Below are 23,353 nucleotides of genomic sequence, written 5' to 3'. Positions count from 1 at the left end.
AGGTCAACGGCAGACGCAATCTAAATGGCTCTTCACACGACTTTAGACCACCTGGACGACACTAACATCTACGTCAGGATACTGTTCACTGACTATAGCTCAGCACTTAATACCATCATTCCCACAATCTTGATTGAGAAGTTGCAGAACCTGGGCCTCTGTACCTCCCTCTACAATTGGATCCTCGACTTCCTAACCCGAAGACAACAATCTGTGCAGATTGGTGATAACATATCTTCCTCACTAATGATCAACACTGGTGCACCTCAGGGGTGTGTGCTTAGCCCACTGCTCTATTCTCTACATACACGTGACTATGTGGCTAGGTATAGCTCAAATACCATCTATAAATTTGCTGACAGCACAACCATCGCTGGTAGAATCTCAGGTAGTGACGAGAAGGCGTATAGGAGTGAGATAACAACCTGGCACTCAACGTCAGTAAGACGAAAGAGCTGATTGTGGATTTCAGGAAGGTTAAGATGAAGGGACATATACCAATCCTCATAGAGGGATCAGAAGTGGAGAGTGTGAGCAGCTTCAAGTTCCTGGGTGTCAAGATCTCTGAGGATCTAACTTGGTCCCAACATATCAATGTAGTTAGAAAGAAGGCAAGACAGTGGCTATATTTTATTAGGAGTTTGAAGAGATTAGGCATGTCAACAAATACACTAAAACTTCTATAGTTGTACAGTGGAAAGCATTCTGACAGGCTGAATCACTGTCTGGTACGGAGGGGCTATTGCACAGGACCGAAATAAGCTGCAGAAGGTTGTGAATCTGGTCAGCTCCATCTTGGGTACTAGCCTACAAAGTACTCAGGACATCTTTAGGGAGCGGTGTCTTGGAAAGGCAGCGTCCATGATTAAGGACGTCCAGTACCCAGGGCATGCCCTTTTCTCACTGTCACCATCAGGTAGGAGGTACAGAAGCCTGAAGTCACACACTCAGCGATTCAGGAACAGCTTCTTCCCCTCTGTCGTTCGATTCCTAAATGGACATTGAAGCTTTGGACACTACCTCACTTTAATAAAAAAAAAAAAAAAAAAATAGTATTTCTGTTTTTGTGCATTTTTAAAATCTAGTCAATATACATAATTGACTTACTTGTTCATTATTATTATTTTTATTTTGTTTATTTTTTTTCTCTCTGCTAGGTTATGTATTGCATTGAACTATTGCTGCTAAGTTAACAAATTTCACGTCACATTCCGGTAATAATAAACCTGACTCTGATTCTGATTCAGAAACTTGTTGATCACACGGAAATAGGTGGACCACATTTTCTGTGGGTTTTTGTGCCTTGGAGGAATAACATTTTCTGCAACTTCTGCCTCATTTCTTTAAATGAAAGCAATTGCCTGCCCACCTTTGTACCTTTCATTGTGTTTTCCCAATTAACCTACAGGCTGATATTATTGTTCCCTCGTACCTTTAAGACTGTATTTTCAGATTAATTGCATCACTTTCAAACTCAAGAATAATTTTATCACATTATGAATGTTGTCTTGTATAAAGCCTCTTTGCAGCAAAATTATCAGTTAGCTCTTTCTTATGCACTAAATAACCTAAAAAATCTCCCTGGTTTCCCTAAGTGGTCACCAGATTATTGATCTTAAAATATGATCTTGCATATATGTTATGAATTCATCCTCTATTTGCTGCTGATGTGACTTATCCAGTCTCTATGTAGATAGAAGTCTCCCATGAATACAATTTTTATCTCTGTTTTTTGTAATCATTCTTAGTTTTCTAATAACCTGTTTGAGTGGTGGTGGTGAAAAAACTTTATTCTTCATTTCATTCTCTGATGATTTATGCTCACTTAATGCCACTCAGATGGTTTGTGAACAATTCCCATTAGGTGAGAAACTTTAAAATATTTTGTCCTAGCTTTGGTTGTAGCACAAATGGCTGGTATCGGAAACTGGTGAACATTTAAATTGGTACAAAAATGGAGATATTTTCATGTATTAGTCAGAGGCACCCAACTATGATGGCCTTAATTTGTGGCTCTTATTCTGAAGATTGATTTGGATTCTAATTACCAATGTAATCTTCATGAACACACACATTTCTATGGGAAGACCTGAAAAAGTACAGTTCTTTATTGGTTAGCTGCTAAAACATATATTTTTTAAAATTTTAAGGCCTCAGCATCTATCAGGACTTGAGATGGTTCGTGATCTATGTGATGGTTGCCTTGAAGAAGCCAAAGTCGGTTCCACGGAAATATGTTTCTCTCCTGGTAAAATCAAAGGAGGTAACCACGTGGCAGATACAAAAACAGCTGGGTAAGCATAGATAGGCAAAGCTGCATTTTAATGAAGAGAAAAAATGTCTTGCTTTTATCTTTTACACTTTTAGGATCCCTGAATTTGAAGCCAATTTTTAGCATCTGCAATTGATATTGAACATTATATCTTGCTCATCAGAAGAAAATGAATAAACAATTTATTTTTATTTTAATTTCCATGGCTTCTGATAAGTCTTAGCTTAGAAGTTTGTGAAAGGTCCAAATATTTAACTCAAACTGGTGACACTCTTTGAAGTTCCGATGTTTGATATTGTTAGGATTCACTGAGCATCTGAAAGTGGTGAGAAAGCTTCTGTCATGGCACCCTGGAATGCAAGGATCTTGGTCAGAGGAGGTGTTGGGTAAACACAAAATAATCTGCAGATGCTGGGGTCAAAGCAACACTCACAACACGCTGGAGGAACTCAGCAGGTTGGGCAGCATCCGTGGAAAAGATCGGTTGACGTTTCGGGCCGGAACCCTTCATCAGGTGTTGGGTGTTAGTCTTTAGCTTCCTTAGCTAGTGTAAACTGTGATGGAGCTTCCCAACATTCAATTTTTATATGAGAGTGCATCACAACGATTTTTTTTTGTCTTCCTCTAAATTGATTGCATGAAGCTTCCAACAAATCTGTGTGAACCTTATTTAATATTGTAAAGTCTATTATGGTATATTGTATTTTATGGATGACTAACACTACAGAAAATGAAAATATCTTTAAGTTTTTTTTAAAGTTTACATCACAAGTCACCTTTTTTTCTTGGCTTTTTTCTTTGGGGTATTCGCTGCCAATGTTAGAATAGTGCTTCTGATATAGAAGAACCTCCCAACTAAAAATGGGCACTGAGCTCAAATGGGAGGTACTGAGAGGGGTAACCCAAAGGAGTGAGGTGAAGAAGTAATTGGGAAAGTAACTGGAGAACGTTCCAATGCGGCAGAACGCATGGATCATCATATTTGAAGAAAGGGAAGGTGGTGATGGAGGAATTGTGTAAGAGGATAGAAACTGTGAAGAGGGTTTAAACCTAAATTTGAGATATTTAGAATAGGAACTTTCCTATGCTTATTGGAGGTAATTGCCTCTATTAGACAAATGATGTACAGTTTTCCACTGAAGATGCTTGTAAAAGTACCACCTTTCAACTACCAAGTTCAACTGCATTGGCTAGTCTGTTCAATTTAGGCATAAATTATGTTTAACTCTTCTGACATAGAAATGAATGACTCTGTCCTTCAATACCATTGTTTGCAAATGTATTTAATTGTTGCTGTACTGGGAACTTTTGACAAAAGCACTTTGTCAGTTATTGGTAGCTATGACATTTTGTTGCCTTTGTGAGAGTAATTCTGGCCAGTCTGCTCAAGAATGGTAAGTTTTGGTCCCCGTAAGTAAGTTTTGATGTACCTGTTCTGTTTGGTTTGTGTTTTTTGTTTGTGCGGGAGGAGGGATTTGGGGGTTGACGTGCATGTTCCATTTTTGTTGTTTTTTATGTGCGTGGAGCAGGGATTTTGGGGGTTGATGATCGTGCTGCCTTTCTTTCTTGGTTTCATGGCTACCCGGAGAAGAAGAATTTCAAGTAATATACTTGGATAATAAATGAACCTTTGAATTATAGTTAATACGCAATATATAAACCAGTTTTTTAATGCTCAAACAGTTCTGTGCTGAAGTGAGAGAGTATACTGCAGTCATCTTTATCAGATTTAGGCCTCCAAATGCAGTTATGCCACGTTAACAAAATTGGGCTTCAGTCACCATTGAATGCTTTCAAAATCCCAGACTGTCGATCACTTCTTAACTGTTAAAAGCTGTGTTTAGAATAAATATATCTCCCTTAAAATAATTACTTGCTTTCCCTGGACGTTGTAATGCTGACTATTTCTCTATTACTACAAAGATTCAAAGCTGCCATCTGCGTGTGAAAACATTTCCTTGTGAGTGGTTGTTTAACCATCTGCAGATTAAGTATCTCCTCACTTTTAAGCTCAGTTTTTTGTTATCAGTGTTCTCAGCTGCCTATCTGGCAATTACAAGATTTACCTTTGTTTGCTTATTCTTGTGTTGCACTGTTGCATCCATTTTAATAGGTACAATGGGAGATTGGGAATGAATGCAATATAGTGACTAATGGTGAATGCAATTTTAGACTGGGGTACAGCAACAGAATTTCTTGCTAGCTGAACCTTGTGGTAGTTAGAAAATATGAGGTGGGCCAGGAAAAAAAATTGCAGTGATTGCTGTTGGAGGTAACAAGACCATAAGGGTTTCCCAGAAGAAGGAGTGAAATGAGCGAAGAGCAGATCAAGGGAAAGTTCAATTAAAAATAAATAGTCTCAGTAATGAACTGGATAATGGCACAAGAAGCAGAAATTGGGCTTAATTAGACATGAAGTGAGACTGATCAGCAATCTGTGTTTGAGGGCAGGAAATTGTAACTTAAGCTTAAAAGATCAGGACTTGTATTCAGAATTGAGTAAAGTTTAAATATAAAAGTATTGTGAATAGATTTTGAATTACCTGGAATATTATTTTCAGAGAGAAATCAATTTGATGGAGGTTCCTTGGTTTTGTAAAGTGAACCTATAAGTAATTTTAACGTGCAACACCAAGAGTCTATCACTCAGCATTGCATTGTTTTCCTGAGAAGATTTTCAGATGAGCCTTTGCATTACTGATAAGCCAATTTACCTCTCTGCTGTGCTTGTGGGACACTTCTGTGAATTTTCAAAACTTGCTGATTTATTTTTGTCAGAAAGACATTTGTTATGAACAGTATTTCCATTTTGATATGCCATTAACTTAGAAGGTCAATTGTGTTTTGTTTACCAGGAGCGTCTGTCTACTAATGCAGGTCTCCATTCCGTGTGTACTCTTTGCTGCTTCTCCATCTGAACTGATTTTACGAGGAGGCACTAATGCTGAGATGGCTCCACAGATTGATTATACCTTAGAAGTAAGAGCCAGCATAGTGCTCGATGATTTGCAAGGGAAATAGTGTGTGCATACTTTCCTAGGGATGGTATTTTATCTTAATTAACTAATAATTTGTGATTTTTCAATTTATTTGCATGTGTCCATGTTGAGAAATGTGTTTAAATAACTCCCCCCATTTTGATTAGTTTCTTTGGATTCATTATTCAGTGAACATAAGGTTAACAGAAGTTTACTCAAAAGAACATTTGAAAATGGCCCACCACCTGTCAGTTGCAGCTGTTTCTGTGATTTCTACCTACGGTATCTTTGATTTCATTTAGTGTCTGTTAAAAAGTGATTGGGATTTGAGCCTTGTTTTACAAAGATGTGCCCTCACTTTGTCATTCTTTCACAACTATCCTCTCCACTATATATTTACTTCACTCTTCAGTGGTTTAGACATTTGACTTAACAGCCACTGCATGAGACGTATATTATTTTCTTTAAAACCTTTTCAACAGCTGATTGAAATTGATGGGGCAGTGCATGAAAACATTTAGTGTTGTTCAGAATTCATAAATGTTTTCTGCTATATATTAATCCTTAATGCTACTAATTACTGAATTAATCTTTTTGGGTTTGTGTGTGTGCAAAATTCAAATGAGGACTGGTTGTGCACTCAAAGTACATAACAAATAACAGTAATATTTACATAACATCTTTTACTGTCAGTTGAAAATTGCAAAATCTTTATAGGAGCATTAAAAAAAGCTTGGAAAGGGAACTAAAAGATATTGAGCACTTTAAAGTGTGGAAAGACAGATGGATAAGGTTTACTGAGGGAATGCCATGCTTTCAGTTGCCATTGGCAGACAAATCGTAATGTGATATGATTTTGGCTAGAGGACCATAAAGAGATATGGAGGAGTGAGGGATCTGAACCAACATGAATTTTAAAGGGTTTCTGAGGATATAAGTACAGATGTATGCACAAAATATATAGTTCCTTTTATCAATCATAGAGGCTGTGAGACTATTTGAGTTGGCAAGGCTGTGAATATGGAATTGGCAAATTTGTTCTGGGGTGGGGGAGGGGGGTTGTTTTAAGGCAGTGATGAGTATGATGGAGGATCCACTAGCTGAAGGGAAGAAGTCAGTAGAAGTATTTTCATTAGAATTTTTTTATGGTACCTGTTTGGGATGATAAAGAACATCTTAATAAAATGTTAATAGTAGCAGAATTGAGATCCTTGAGAGAAAAGTGTCAGGTGTGGGGAAGTGTCAGGTCAAATGATTTCAGTGACAAAATGTGCACTGCCACCATGAACATCTGTGGCATGTGATCAAAGACAGAGCCAGGCAGGGAGGCTTCATTGAAATCAGAACATAGAACAATACAGCACAGTGATGTGGCACTGACCTTTTAACCTACTCCAAGATTGCTTCCCTCGTTCATGTTTAACTATTATTCAGCCATACGTAAATACCCATTAATACAGCCAAATGAAATAGTGTTCCTCAGGGGCCAAGATGTAAAACACAGTACCAACAGTCATATACAGCAAAGGCACATTTAGCACATGTTAGATAGGAAGTAAAAATACAGTCACACAGATAATTGTAAGTAACCCAAGTCTGTAAGTGACATGTATTCCTCTCGTGTGGCACTCCATTTTTTATTTGTCCACATGCCTATCTAAGAGAGGAAGATGATCTTGCTTGTCACCCAGGTTTCTATCTACAGACAGTGATAATATACTCATCCATAGTAATCCAGTGTATGTGAGTGTCTAGTTCACAAGTAAATGGACATTTTGGAGGGAGATGCAGAGTTCCACCAGTGGGACAACTTGGTTGAATCTGTGGGCTCTTCAGTGATTGCAAAGACATTCCAAGGAAAGCTTGCCTAAGTTGCACAGTCTGACAGTGACTAGAGAATGGGAAAGCTGAGGATTGCTGCAGGTATGAAACACAATTTGGGAGTGTAGTTTGCCAGTAAGGGGACAAATGAAAGGAGATGTGATTACATAAAATAACCAGCAAAATGATTTTGCTAAATATAGCAATATTGCATGGTAGCCAATAATATTCAATTCCATTGTGATTCAAAATTGGAATTTTCAGAGGACATCTGGTCCTGAAAGACATCAAAAGTGAGCAGGATTTTAAAACAACTGTTGACTTGACTGAAATGCTTTCAAGTAAGATACTTGTATGATGCTGAATGAATAATGCCCAGAAACAAAATTCTGACTGCAAACTTTAACTTGCAACACTAAAGACCCAAATTAGCCTAATTTTGTTCAGTTGTGTTGAGACAAAGTAGCTATATTAATGCAATTTTAATTTTGTCATCTTAAAAATCAGAAGCAATAATTGTATTTTTCCTGTTTTGCAGCTATTTCAGCCAATCGTAGAAAAGTTTGGATTTAAGTTCCACTGTGATTTGTTAATGAGGTGGGTATTAAGCCCTGTTCAAAAGTTGCATCTAACATAAAAATACAAAATTGGACCAGGATTGACTTCCAGATTTCTAAACACTGTGTAAGCGCAAATTTGAATACCAGAAGCATTAGACTGATATAATGAATGTTCACAGTATTAGAAACATTCCTTTGTTCTCTTTGTTTTCTAACTTTTCTCAGTTCTGAGGAAAAGTTATCAACCTGGAAGCTAGAAAGTTTTTGACAAGAACAGGCCATTTGGCCTAACAAAGCTTGCCAAATTCCTATTCACACAGTGTGTTGAAATGACTATCGAGTTTAGATTTGGAAGTCTGTAAGGTACTACTCTCACCTACGCAACCCGGTAGTTTGTTCCATGTATCCACAACTCGCTGTGTAAAGACACGCATCCTGATGTTGGTCTAAAATCTCCCCTTAACCAGTCTCCACATCTGGCCCTGTGTCCTTAATGATGAATTAGATTTGAAATATGAACTGGCAACCACTTTACTCACTCCCTTAATGATCTTAAACACTTCTGTCATGTTGCCTCTCATTCTACATTTATTTAGGCTAAAAAGATTTAATTCTTCCAATCTTCCTCCATAGCTCATACCCTGCAGACCTGCAATGCGTCTAGTCACCCTTCTCTGAACTCTCCAGTGCCTTCCCATCCCTCACATGAGATGGAGACCAAAATTGTACACAGTGCTCAAGGTGTGGCTTGAGAAGCTTAAGCAGAATGTCTCGACTTGAACTCCACTGAGCTTATTATATAGCCCAACATTCTATTAGCCTTCCTAATCGCTCCTGTGCATTATCTAGTGATGAGTCTACTAGGACACCTAAATCCTTCTTATACAGTGCACTTTCTAACTCAACACCTCCCATTTATATCATATATTTCTACTTCCTATATGTAATGCTTTACACTTATTTACATTAAATTTCATCTGCCATTTATCTGCCCAACTCTGGATTTTAGACCATAAACCATAAGATATAGGAGTAGAATTAGGCCATTTGGCCCATCAAGACTGCTTCGCCATTTAACCATGGCTGATCCTTCTTCCTCTCCTCAGCCCCACTCCCTGACCTTCTCCCTTTAACCTTTGATGCCGTGTCCAATCAGGAACCTTTCAAGCTCTGCCTTAAATACACCCAACAACTTGGCCTCCATAAGAAGTAGGAGCAGGAGTAGGCTGTCTGGCTCATCGAGCCTGCTCCGCCATTCAATAAGATCATGGCTGATTTGGCCATGGGCTCACCTCCACCTACCTGCCTTTTCCCCATGACCCTTAATGTCCTTACTATGAAAAGATCTATCGAACCCTGTCTTAAATATATTTACTGAAGTAGCCTTCACTGCTTCATTGGGAAGAGAATTCCACAGATTCATCACTTTGTGGGAAAAGCAGTTCCTCCTCATCTCCGTCCTAAACTTACTCCCCTGAATCTTGAGGCTATGTCCCCCTAGTTCCAGTCTCACCTACCAGTAGAAACAACTTTCCTGTCTCTGTCTTGTCTATCCCTTTCATAATTTTATATTTCTATAAGATCTCCTCTCATTCTGAATTCCAGCGAGTACAGTCCCAAGGCGATTCAATCTCTCTTCATAGTCTAACCCCCTCATCTCTGGAATCAACCTGGTAAACCTCCTGTGCACCACCTCTAAAGCTAGTATATGCTTCCTCAAGTAAGGAGATCAGAAGTGCACACAATACTCCAGTTATGGCCTCACCAGTACCCTATACAGTTGTAGCAAACCTCCCTACTCTTAAATTTAATCCCTGTAGCAATGAAGGCCAACATTCCATTTGCCGCCTTGATGGCCTACTGCACTTGCAAACCAACCTTTTGTGATTTATGCACAATCATTCCCAAGATCTTCTGCAAAGCAGCATGCTACAATTTTTTACCATTTAAATAGTAATCTTCTCTTTCTTTTTTCCTTCCAAAATGGATGACCTCCCATTTAGCAACATTGGTACTCCATCTGCCAGACCCTCGCCCACTCATTTAACCTATCTGTATCTCTCTGCAGACTCTCCGTTTCTTCTGCACAATTTGCTTTTCCACTCAATTTAGTATCATCAGCATACTTAGATACACTACACTTGATCCCCTCTTCCAGATCATTAATGTGTATCATGAACAGTTGCGGGCCCAGCACCGACCCCTACAGCACACCACTCACCACTGATTGCCAACTAGAGTTACATCCATGTATCCAAACTCTCTGCTTTCTATTAGTTAACCAATCTCCTATCCATGATAATACATCACCCCCAACTCTATGCATTCTTATTTTAGTCTTTTATGTGGCACCTTATCGAACGCCTTCTGGAAAACCAAGTAAATAACGTCCATCTATTCCCCTCTATCCACTGCGCTGGTTATATCCTCAAAGAACTCTAGTAAGTTTGTCAAACAGGGCCTGCCTGTGGTGAACCCATGCTGCGTCTGCCTGATGAGTCCATTTCTTTCCAGATGCCTCGCTATTTCTTCCTTAATGATAGCTTCAAGCATTTTCCCAACTACAGATGTTAAACTAACTGGCCTATTGTTACCTGCCTTTTGACTACATCCTTTTTTGAACAGTGGCGTGACATTTCCAATCTGCCGGGACCTGCCCAGAATCCAGAGAATTTTGGTAAATCATCATCAAAACCTAGTCTATAATTTCTTCCATTTCTTTCAGTACCCTGGGATGCATTCCATTAGGACCGGGGGACTTATCTATCTTCAGGCCCACAAGTTTGCTGAGCACTACTTCTTTAGTAATAGCTATTGTATCAAGGTCCTCGCCTCCCATTACATCCATGACATCTCTCTTTGGCATGTTAGACGTGTCCTCCACCGTGAAGACCAACACAAAATAGTCATTCAAATGCTCAGCCATTTCCTCATTACCCCAATATTAATTCTCCCTCCTCATCCTCCAAGGGACCTACATTCACTTCAGCCACCCTTTTCCGCTTTATATAATTATAAAAACTTTTACTATCCATTTTTATATTTTGTACTAGTTTATTTTCATAATCTAGCTTCCCTTTTATTGCTCGCTTAGTGGTACTTTGTTGCTTTTTAAAGTTTTCCCAATCTTCCAGTTTCCCACTACTCTTGGCGACTTTGTACGCATGAGCTTTTAGTTTGATGCCTTCCTTTATTTCCTTAGTTAGCCGAGGCTGGCTCTCCCCACCCTTACTGTCCTTGCTTTTAATTGGAATATTCTTTGGTTGAGCACCATGAAAGATCTCTTTGAAAGTCTTCCACTGTTCCTCAACTGTTCCACCATATAGCTTGTGTTCCCAGTCTACACTAGCTAAATCCTCCCTCATCCCATTGTAGTCTCCACTGTTTAGGTGTAATATACTGGTTTTAGATTGAACTATTGCACCCTCCATTTTTATGAGAAATTCAATCATACTGTGATCACTCTTTCTAAGAGGATCCCTAACTAAAAGATCACTAATTTTACCTGTCTCATTGCACAGGACCAGATCTAAGATAACACGTTCCCTTGTAGGTTCAGTAACATGCTGTTCAAGAAAGCCATCACGGATGCATTCTATAAAGCCCTCCTCAAGACTGCCTCGACCAACTTGATTCAGCCAATCTATGTCCAAGTTAAAGGCCCCCATGATAACTGCTGTTCCATTCTTGCATGCCTCAGATATTTCTGTTTATTGCCTGTGCCACTGTTAGTTATAACCATATAACAATTACAGCACGGAACAGGCCATCTCGGCCCTTCTAGTCTGTGCCGAACTCTTACTCTCACCTAGCCCCACCGACCTGCAGTCACCCCATAACCCTCCATTCCTCTCCTGTCCATATAGCTGTGCAGTTTAACTTTAAACGACAACATCGAACCTGCCTCAACCAGTTCTGCTGGAAGCTTATTCCACACACCCACCATTCTCTGAGTAAAGAAGTTCCCCCTCATGTTACCCCTAAACTTTTGCCCTTTAACTCTCAACTCATGTCCTCTTGTTTGAATCTCCCCCACTCTTAATGGAAAAAGCCTATCCATGTTAACTCTATCTATCCTCTCATAATCTTAAATACCTCTATCAAGTCCCCCCTCGGCCTTCTACGTTCCAAAGAATAAAGACACAACTTGTTCAACCTTTCTCTGTAACTTGTGATGAAACCCAGGTAACATTCTAGTAAACCTTCTCTGTACTCTATTTTGTTGACATCTTTCCTATAATTTGGTGACCAAAACTGTACACAATACTCCAAATTTGGCCTCACCAATGCCTTGTACAATTTCAACATTACATCCCAACTCCTATACTCAATGCTCTGATTTATAAGGGCCAGCATACCAAAAGCTTTCTTCACCACCCTATCCACATGAGATTCCACCTTCAGGGAACTAGGCACCATTATTCCTAGATCCCTCTATTCTACTGCATTCTTCAATGCCCTACCATTTACTATGTATGTCCTATTTTGATTAGTCCTACCAAAGTGTAGCACCTCACATTTATCAGCATTAAACTCTGTCTGCCATCTTTCAGCCCACTCTTCTAACTGGCCTAAATCTCTCTGCAAGCTTTGAAAACCTACTTCATTATCCACAACTCCACCTATCTTAGTATCATCTGCATACTTACTCATCCAATTTACCACCCCATCATCCAGATCATTAATGTATATGACAAATAACATTGGACTCAGTACAGATCCCTGAGGCACACCACTAGTCACCGGCCTCCAATCTGACAAACAGTTTTCCACTACCACTCTCTGGCGTCTCCCATCCAGCCACTGCTGAATCCATTTTACTACTTCAATATTAACGCCTAACGATTGAACCTTCTTAATCAACCTTCCATGTGGGACCTTGTCAAAGGCCTTTCTGAAGTCCGTTGTGATTCGGTGGCTGATAGGGATCTCCTACCAGTCATTTTTTTTTCCCCCACTTTACTATTGCTAATCTCTACCCAGATGGATTCAACATCCTGCTCCTTGGATTTTATATCGTCCCTCACTGTCACCCTGATCTCATCTTTAATTAGGAGTGCTACTCCACCTCCCTTACCTTCCTGCCTATCCTTCTGTATTACCTGATACCCTTGGATATTTAATTCCCAATCCTCTGCACCCTGCAACCACGTTTCTGTAATGGCCACTAAATCTGTTGAACCCAACCCGCCCCCCCCCCCCCCCCACTATTTAGTTTGAGGCCCTATCCACAGCCCGAGTTATGTGATTTGATAGGATCCCGGTCCTATCACAGTTCAGGTGGAGCCCATCACATTGGTACAGCTCCCTCACTTCCCCAATACTGCTGCCAATTTCCCATGAACTCAAACCCCCTTCTCCCACACCAATCCTTGAGCCATGTATTTAACTCTCTAATCTTCTTGACCCTATGCCAATTTGCACGTGGCTCAGTTAGTAATCCAGAGATTACTACCTTTTTGGTTTTGCTTTTTAATTTAGTCTCTAGCTGCTCAAATTCCCTCAGCAGAACCTCTTTCCTCATTCTACCTATGTTGATGGTAACCACATGGACCACAACAACTGGATCTTGTCCCTCCCACTGCAAATTCCTCTGCAGGTCAGATAAGATGTCTCAAACCCAGGCACCAGACAGGCAACACAGCCTTTGGTGTGCTCTATCCTTGCAAGAGAACTCTGTCTATTCCCCTGATTATACTATCCCCAATTACCACTACATATCTTTTGTAGGCATTTAACAAACTCACTATCTTGACATCCATTACCAACCTGATTTTTGCAATCGATCTGCAAGTTGAAATCTCCCATGACTATCATAACTTTGCCCTTTTGATATGTCTTTTCTATTTCCCATTGTAACCTCTGGTCCCCATTCCAGCTATTGTTGGGAGGCCTGTATATAACTGCCATTAGGATCCTTTTACCCTTGTAGTTTCTTAACTCAAGCCACAAAGATTCAACATCCCCTGATCCTATGTCATATCTAGCCAACTGATTTGATGCCATTCTCTACCAGCAGAGCTATACCAGCCCCTCTGCCTACCTTCCTATCCCTCTGATACAACGTGTAACCGTGAACATTTGGCTCTGAACTACAACCATCCTTCAGCCATCTGTCATAGTGCAACAAGATCATCCATCTTAGATTTTGTTTGGATCTAACTATTGATTCTGTTGCCTGAAGGTTATCAGCCTGTCCCCCTAATTTTGTGTATCAACAAACTTTACTAGTTTGTTACGTGCTTAATCGTTAATGTAAATTAAAAACAGCAGTAGCCTTAAAATGTGAAAATGATCCTCTTACCTTAACTCGTTTTCTGTTCTTGAGCCAATTCTGTACCCATTCTTACACCTTACCTTGAAATCCCTACCTCCTGTAATTTGATTATTCACCTCTTGTGGGCTATCTTGTCAAAAGCCTTTTGAAAGTCCGAGTAAATAATATCAGCCTTACTATTATCATAAATTTTATTTGCCTCTTCATAGAACTCCAACATATTAGTCAAACATGATTTCCTCTTTCTGAACCCTTGCTGGCCTTCTGCTAACATGCCTGTTCTTATCAGCTGGTTTTCCAGCTCATTCTTTATTATTGTTTCCATTATCTTGCCTGTGATACACATTAAGCTTACCGGTCTATAGTTACCAGAGTCAGTGCAGTCACCCTTCTAATATACTGGGACAATGTTAGCCCATTTCTGGTTCTTGGGGATTTCACCAGTCTTCAATGACTTCTGAAAAATGCATGTTAGGGTTTTGTATATATAATCACAAACCTCTTTAGGTCCCCTTGGATATATGATGTCCATATATCCAAGGGGACTTTTCTGATGAAACAACACCTCACTTTCTAAGTTCTCTAAATCACTAAAACAGCCTTAATTTTTCTTTCTCCAGTTACTTGATAAGTTTTTTTTCTTAAAAATTTTAGATTTCCAGTGGCACTCTATTTTTGCTTTACAAGTGATACAGGTATTTATTTCTGTATATGGATGAAGCATAATATCAGAATGATCCAGAGGGATCTTTGCACCACCAGTAAAAGGTGGTCTGGGGTTTTCTGTCAGTGGCAGACCCAAGAATTGTCATCAGAACTTAGAACAAAGAGCAGTACAGCACAGGAACAGGCTATCTGGCCTGCAGTGTTGTGCCAAACCAGCTAAGAAAAGAAGCAAATGAAAAAACACCCAAACACTAATCCCTCCTACCTACACCATGTCCATATTCCTCCATCTTCCTTACATCCATGTGCTTATTCAAATGTCTCTTAAAAGCCTCCAGTGTATTTGTCTCCACCAGAATACTAGGCATTCACAACTCTCTAAGTTTAAAAAAAACTTACCTCTCACATCCCCATTTGAACCTTCTCCCTCTCACTTTCAATGCATGTCCTCTGATATTAGACAATTCAACTCTGGAAAACACACTTTTTGTCCACTCTATCTATGCCTCTCATAATCGTGTAACCCTCTGTCAGATCTCCCCTCAGCCTCTGCCGGTCCAGAGGAAACAACCCAAGTTTAACCAGCCTCTCGTGTTAGCCTTCTAAACCAGGCAGCATCCTGGTAAACCTCTTCTGTACCCTCTCCAAAGCCTCAATATTCTTCCTGTAGTGGGGCGACCAGAACTGTATGCAGTACTCCAGATGTGGCCTAACCAGAGTTTTATAAAGTTGCAGTATTTAAGTGAATTGTGATGTACCCCTTTTCTTAAAAATTCCTTCAGATCTAGCTATGATATCCTCTGCTGCAAAAGATTATGTGGAGCAAATACTGTAGGTACCTGAACCTGGTAGGAAACTGATCCATTTATTGGATTAAATGGCTTTTTTGTACTTGGCAGGTTCAGCAGCATTTGTAAATAAATATCAGTTCATGCTTCAGGTCAATGATATTTCATGAGAACCTGAAGAAGATAGAAAATATGCAATGTTTTAAGATGCAGAGAAGAGAAATATCTGCTAAGAACAAAGAGATAGATTGTGATAGGTTGGATCATGAGAAGCAATGGCAGATGGTGTCAGTGCCTGCTGAGAAAGGGCAGTGAATGTTTGCCAATTGTATCTGAATGCTTTTAGAATATTTTGTTTTTTTTATTTTGAATTCCAAGTATGTATAGTTTTTTTTGTTCATCAAGGAATGATTAAATACCATTTATAAATCTGTGGAATAGGCGTTGGCCAAAACACCATGGAGAACTTGGCTCTTACCATGTTTTGCAGAGACATTTGCTATACAACACGACACCTTGTTGATGCTTGCTCAAATGCCCATTCTTGTAAATAAATAAGTAAATCAGGATGCCAAACATTGATGTATTCTTCAGTCAGAAGCCATCAAAGGCAAGTTGTGATTACTTATCCAGATGTGTACATTTTCTACTAGAGTAATGATCTGTACTGGGGACTCGTGGTGATTTACCCACTTTACCATTCCACTTCATCTGACACCTCAGATTAATTATGTAGGGCAGGGTTCCCCAATTAGTTTTCCACAAGGGCCAAATTCGCGCTGTACGGGGGCGTAGGTCAAGTGTATGGTGTGGGATGAGGTTAAAGTAAATTAGAGCAGCGCGCGGTTTATTTACATGTTAAGACAAGTGTGTTCACGTAAGTGCCAATGGGTCAGTGCGGTCCAGACATTCGCTTCTCGCGGCCCGCCTATTGGGGTTGTCTGATGTAGGATGAAGATTGGCATGTTTGAATTAAATGTTTTGTTTTGCAGAGGTTACTATCCAAAGGGTGGAGGTGAGGTGAGAGTGAAGATGTCTCCAATAAAACTACTTACTCCAATAAACATGACAGAAAGAGGAACCATTAAAAAGATCTACGGGAGAGCCTTTGTAGCTGGAGTCCTACCATTCAAAGTATGTAATAAATCTTGCAATTATATTTGAATGTTATGTAATTATAGCTTTTTTATTTTCATTTGCACTATTTTGCTTCCAATGGAGCATTTTAATTTTTGGTTTTGCTTTGGATATTGTATCCAATGGTTACAGAAAGAGAAAGTGTGTGCGGAATTGAAAGCTAGAGAGTCTAACCCCTGGTCAAATGAAGTATGCCGTCTTAATTGGGTACAGTTGATATTGGTTGTATCTGCTAAGCCTGCAGTGCTGTCCGTTTTAAAAATGCTTCTGATCAGGAAATTGTTCTGAAGGGCAAACACTAAATTTTGTTGGGGTTGCACTTTGCTTATCAGAGCATTAGCTGAGCTTGTAGGCAATACAGTGAAAGCACTGTAGGATTCGCAAATATTCTTGTGGCAGTGTGACAGTGCTGGTCAACTGTGGAGAATTAATACTGTAGTCACATATTCCAGACCAGCATCTGATCTGGAATTATCTTTTATGTTCTCCACTCCTCATTCCCCGTGGCCCTATGTCTTATTCTTTTATCAAGTACTTATTTGATAACTTGACAGCTTAAATGACTATATTTTATTGGATGTAGCCCAACTTCCTGCAGAAAACTGCACATTTCTGTTCTATGTAGTGGCATGCAAAAGTTTGGGCACCCCTGGTCAAAATTTCTGTTACTGTGAATAGCTAAGCGAGTAAAAGATAAACTGATTTCCAAAAGGCATAAAGTTAAAGATGACACATTTCTTTAATATTTTAAGCAAGAAAATTTTTTTATTGTTAACGTTATTGTTATTCAAATTAACAATAACAGAAAAGGGCCCGAAGCAAAAGGTTTGGGCACCCTGCATGGCAGTACTTAGTAACACCCCCTTTGGCAAGTATCAGAGCTTGTAAACGCTTTCTGTAGCCAGCTAAGAGTCTTTCAATTCTTGTTTGGGGGATTTTCGCCCATACTTCCTTGCAAAAGGCTTCTAGTTCTGTGAGATTCTTGGGCTGTCTTGCATGCACTGTTCTTTTGAGGTCTATCCACAGATTCTCGATGATGTTCAGGTCGGGGGACTGTGAAGGCCATGGCAAAACCTTCAGCTTGCACCTCTTGAGGTAGTCCACTGTGGATTTTGAGGTGTGTTTCGGATCATTATCCTGTTGTAGAAGCCATCCTCTTTTCATCTTCGGCTTTTTTACAGACGGTGTGATGTTTGCTTTCAGAATTTGCTGGTATTTAATTGAATTCATTCTTCCCTCTTTTTTTCCTCCAAACATACCTTTGCTCATGGCGACCAAAAAGTTGTATTTTAATTTCATCAGTCCACAGGACTTGTTTCCAAAATGCATCAGGCTTGTTTAGATGTCCTTTCGTACCTTTTGAATTGAACTTTTTGGCTGCAATGAGCAAAGGTATTTTTGGAGAAAAAAGGGTGCAGAATTTCATGAAAAGAACACCTCTCCAACTGTTAAGCATGGGGGTGGATCGATCATGCTTTGGGCTTGTGTTGCAGCCAGTGGCACAGGGAACATTTATTGTTAGAGGGAAAAATGAACTCAATTAAATACCAGCAAATTCTGGAAGCAAACAACACACCATCTGTTAAAAAAAAAAGACGAAGATGAAAAGAGGATGGCTTCTACAACAGGATAGTGATCCTTAATACACCTCAAAATCCACAATGGACTACCTCAAGAGGTGCAAGCTGAAGGTTTTGCCATGGCCCTCACATTCCCCTGACCTAAACATCGTCAAGAATCTGTGGATAGACCTCAAAAGAGCAGTGCATGCAAGACGGCCCAAGAATCTCACAGAACTAGAAGCCTTTTGCAAGGAAGAATGGGCGAAAATCCCCCAAACAAGAATTGAAAGACTCTTAGCTGGCTACAGAAAGCGTTTACAAGCTGTGATACTTGCCAAAGGGGGTGTTACTAAGTACTGCCATGCAGGGTGCCCAAACTTTTGCTTTGGGCCCTTTTCCGTTATTGTTATTTTGAATAACAATAACGTTAACAATAAAAAAAGTTTTCTTGCTTAAAATATTAAAGAAATGTGTCATCTTTAACTTTATGCCTTTTGGAAATCAGTTCATCTTTTACTCACTTAGCTATTCATAGTAACAGAAATTTTGACCGGGGTGCCTAAACTTTTGCATGCCACCATAGGTGGCAAATGTTAATTTCTGAGCATTAAAAATAATTCACTGTATTAATACATTATAAAGCAAGTGTTTATGCTGAGATTAATTGTGAAGTAATGTTGTTTTTCCTTTTAATTAGCTTGCATCTGAGATGACATCTGCAGCCATTCGGTGCATCAGGAAAGAACTGCGTGACATTTATATAAACATCGTACCTGTGCAGGAACCCAAGGATAAGGCTTTTGGAAATGGAAATGGAATTATGTAAGAAGCAAAAATCTACCATTGCACTTGAATGAAAGATTTTCTTCTATTTTAAAAGCATGAACTATTCTTGCAGTTTTTGGTATTTGTTTTCCTCCCCATCCCACTAAGTGAATTCAAAACCTAACCATGTTTAATACTAATTTGTGTGTCATCCTTAGAAAAATCTGCAAAACAATTTCTAACTTCTGGATCTAATTTCTTATCCAGTGTCTTTGCTGAAACTTCTACAGGGTGTATACTTGCGGGATCTGCCCTTGGTAAAAGAGGTAAGATTGTAATGTTGTATAAAATTAGAAAAGAATAAACAGCAAATAAATGTACTGAGCTGCTATTAATCCATAACAACTACTTGTTTATATGTCATCTTATAATATGGTCATATATCCCAAGACTCTTCACGGGAGCTTCCAATCTGCTGGCAAACTAGAATAGTTTCAGCAGTGGAAATGATGAAAAGCCACTAGGAATAGTGAGAGTAATAATAGTAAAGTTAAAAGACTAAAGATAGAGCCAATAGTGGTGACCATTGCCGGTGGGATTTATGAAAGCTGGAAAGAAACAAGGTTTGCAGATCGCCCTGTCTCAATATTTTGATTGTTTCTGAAACACAGGGGTTTCTGCAGACAGAGTTGGAATTGAAGCTGCTGAGATGTTGTTGATGAATCTTCGACATGGTGGATGTGTGGACCAATACTTGCAGGATCAGGTATAGTGCATAAAGAGATACTTCAATAATTTATAAAATTTAAATATTTTTGTAAAAATGTATTGATCTCTATTATAATCCTGAAATTATTTCCTCCTGCCTTATTTCAGTTGTGCAGCCTCTACGATTGGCTTCTCTAACGCTGGCTGTATGTTGATAGTTAAGTACACAGTCAAATAGTCCACATGCTATGGGGTGGGGTGAATTGCAATAATATCTCAAGTATTTCATTGCACTAATCTTGTTCTGAACTTTATAAAAATTACATACGGTTAAATGTAATTTCACCAAAAGCATAATAACTTCTATTTGGTTTAGCACATATCCAATTTAAGTGTCTATCTATATTTCTGTAAATTTATACAAAAATTTCTTGGATTCCTAGAAATAAAATTTTGCCTGGACATATAGAGGTGTGGTCATAAACTTAAATGTGTAAAGACAACACTAAGGCATGTGTTGTATATTGCATTAGATTTAATGTATTATTTATCTATGCTGTTTCACTTGGTCAGGGTTAAGAGGGGGATGTTTTAATGCCTGTTTTGACCTGGTAGCCAGTTGTAATCATTGAAATCTGTTATTTTTAATAAAAATGTGGTTCTGTTGAACAGCAGTGCTTTATACTATGTTCTAAAAATCAAATTCCTTCCACGTGTAGCCTGTGTCCTCCAAGAGGACCACAACCTTGTCGTAGGATTTGGAGGCTTGTGTGCCTCAATGAGCCAGAGAGCTATGTTGGGTGGAGTCAGGGCTTCATGCTGTGGCTCTTCGTAGGGTCACCTGTGCCACACAGGTCAAAGGGTAGAGGCCAGACTAAGAGTGATCCACCAGTCCCCCAGGTTCAGGAGTTCAGCTCAGGGTTAACAACCCTGACTGATTAGAAACAAAATTGTTACGGAAACAGCAATGAAGAATCTTTCTCTGTCTGTATGCGAGGGTATGGACAACAGAGATGGAGGACTTTCATTGCTGCACTAAATGCCAGCAGCGTAACGAACAGTAAGTAAGTAAGTAGCCTTGAATAAAGGCATAGAGAATTGTCATAGTCAGTGGTGAAATGATAGTGTAACATAGCCGTGAACTTTTATCTCTTTGCTTAGCTCATTATTTTCATGGCTCTCGCTAATGGTGTCTCCAGACTAAGAACTGGCCCATTGACCCTTCACACGCAGACTGCTATGCACTTTGCAGAATTGTTAACTAAGGTCAGTTTGTTTGTTATCCATTATCATTTCTGGCAATATGATTGTTTTTAAATCAATGTTATTTTATGGTATTTTCCTTGCAGTTAAAATGAAATCTTTGGAAATATTTTGTCTTTTTTTGGAATGCCTGAAGACCATCACGGGTCACCAGCTCATACCGAAGGGTTAAGTGCAAATCAGTTTTATGCTAACCTTAAATAATTTTCAGGCCAAACACACTACAATTTTGTACTACAATGTTCCCCATCTGTCTCCGGAGACTGAAATTGAAGTGCAGCATTTCAATTTCCAATTTTAAATAATACTTCCCCATGGCAGTACTTTACAGAAATCCTAGTAAGTGTGTTGCTATCCTCCATGTGGATATCATACCTTGGGTGTCAAATGTATAATTTTGTTGCAGACAGCAATCTTTCAGATGAAGCGGGGAAAAAGGTAAATGTCATCCATTTTGTTAGTCTGCAGTAAACTTTAACTTCTGACTCTGTTTCTGTTTGTAATCTTTGAGGGATGGTGTAGAAGGATTTGATAGCTCAAAATGAATAAAATATATTCAGTTTATCATGCTGTAGGTGTTTTGTAAATAAAGATGCAAAGTATCCATAAAATATCTAGTCTCCATACTGAATAATGTGTTTTCAGTCTGTAAAACACTACTAACAAATAAAAAGTTATGTTTGATTTGGGACAATTTTTACCTGATGCCTTTTTCACCTCAATTAGAATAAGATAACATGATGTGATACTTAATTCTTTGCCAAACAATATATCTAATTTGACTTTGATCAAAGGCAGAACTGCATCTACTGTATGTGAATGTTGTGCTCTGGATATGGACATGCAAGCATTTGGGGTAGGGCCAAAAGTTATTAATTAAGGCTTTTTGGTAAATAAAATGGTGGTTAGAGAATGACATTATAAGTTGGCTATAGTATGAGTTTTTGCTGTAATCTGTACTGGAGTATCCTAATTTAGCTCTTTTCATTTGAATAAAGTAAGCCTAATTAAAATGCTTCCTTGAACTTTCTTTCTGAAGTTACATTTTGTGTTGGTATTCAGGTCCCAGGAAATGCATGATGTTTCTATAATGACACAGTCTCTTGTACTACAAGTAAGGTGTTAAAACAGGTTTTCATTTTGTTTTGTATTTTCTTTCAGGCTAAGTTTACAATAAATAAAATAAATGATCAAGAATCTGGATCGGGAACGTGTGTCATAGAATGTGAGGGGATAGGAATGGCAAATCCCAACTTCTGATATTTGGAATGTACGTGCCATCCAAAAGTTATGGAAGCTGTATATTTTTCAGTACCTTGGATGTTCTTAATCCTCATAACTGCATCATGTAAGACTTGAATTTACAGAAATAAACATTGCATTACTATACAAGGGTTTCTTGTTGATATACTGATATAAGGAAGAGAAGTTAACTGGGTAACAGCAACCTTGAAAGATCTCAAAACCAAGGGGAAATACAGAATAATTTTTGGAAGCGAAAAGAATTTGAATTCCTTAAAGCATTTTAATCGATTATTTAAAAAATCCTGTGTTTAGTTTGCTGATCCAGCAAGAGAAATGTTGTTATATAAAATAACATTTTAAAACAATAATTCTACTTTAATGATAATTATTACAGCTTAAAATCTCAACGGTTTTGTGCATGGCTCTACTGTAATACAGCAAATGCACTTTAATGAAAGATAATATATTTAAATTGTATATATTTTTCATTTGCAATAAGTAATAACGTCAAATTTGCTAAGGAATAAAAATGAGCAGTCATCATTTGGATCAATTGATTGGTAATTTGATTTCATTTTTATGCTTCCACCTATTGATCTTTTATTTAACTTGCTACAACTGGCCTTAGGATTTCCACATCATTCTGAGGAGGTGGGGAAGAGGATGTCTGTTGTGACAGGAGGGCATTAGGGTGAATGTAGAATACCAAGTCCTGGTGTCAGAACAAAGGTGACAATGGTGGGACAAAGAGTTAAAAATAATGCAGAATTCTGGGGAACTGATTGTAGGACTAAAGTACCTTTAATAATGTGTGTGTGAGGTTGAAAATTTCAAATTTAAAGCATTAAGGGTAGATGGATTTTAGGTGAATAGAAGTGTGTAAGACATGAAGCTGGAGTGTAGTTGTATTCAGGTCCCAGGAAGTGCATGCAAATGCTTTTGAAAGGGCTGTGTAAGGTGACAAGATCGTAAAGCATGGTCCTCTCCTTGAGTTGAGGTGTGAAAATGATGGCAATGATATGGAATCATTGTCCAAGGATTATTTGTCTTCTCTGTCTTTGGGTATTAAATGCTGATATAACTTTTTGAGGTGAGCTATAATTTTATTGAATGAGTAGTTTGCAGTTGGAGAGGGAGTTGTGTGTAAGAGTTCAACCTGCGTTTTTTGACATTATGTTGGAAGAACAGATATAATACTTGAGGCACTGCATAGGTAATGAACAGAAGTCAGCTTGGGAGAAATTCTGGGTACAGATAATTAAATTGTCACTTTCAACCCGGGAAAAAAAATTAATACCAATTGACTTGACT

The 23,353-nt window shown here is 38.7% G+C and overlaps 1 protein-coding gene across 1 annotated transcript in view; it reads left to right on the top strand.

The window, feature by feature from the left end:
- rtca (RNA 3'-terminal phosphate cyclase) overlaps window positions 1-22,603 on the top strand; it is a 32,653-nt gene extending 10,050 nt beyond the window's left edge. The window contains exons 3-11 of the mRNA XM_072274108.1: window positions 2,151-2,294; window positions 5,128-5,251; window positions 7,610-7,668; window positions 16,355-16,496; window positions 18,759-18,883; window positions 19,094-19,152; window positions 19,498-19,592; window positions 20,696-20,800; window positions 21,959-22,603. Of these exons, the coding sequence (XP_072130209.1) occupies window positions 2,151-2,294; window positions 5,128-5,251; window positions 7,610-7,668; window positions 16,355-16,496; window positions 18,759-18,883; window positions 19,094-19,152; window positions 19,498-19,592; window positions 20,696-20,800; window positions 21,959-22,057 (952 nt within the window). The 3' untranslated portion in view covers window positions 22,058-22,603. The remainder of the gene's footprint in view (window positions 1-2,150; window positions 2,295-5,127; window positions 5,252-7,609; window positions 7,669-16,354; window positions 16,497-18,758; window positions 18,884-19,093; window positions 19,153-19,497; window positions 19,593-20,695; window positions 20,801-21,958) is intronic.
- The last annotated feature ends 750 nt before the right edge of the window (window positions 22,604-23,353 follow it).

Source organism: Mobula birostris, chromosome 12, assembly GCF_030028105.1.
Source record: "Mobula birostris isolate sMobBir1 chromosome 12, sMobBir1.hap1, whole genome shotgun sequence".
Classification (NCBI taxonomy): Eukaryota; Metazoa; Chordata; class Chondrichthyes; order Myliobatiformes; family Myliobatidae; genus Mobula; species Mobula birostris.
The sequence above is the reverse complement of the archived record's forward strand: the minus strand, read 5'-3'. Positions and strand labels throughout refer to the sequence as shown.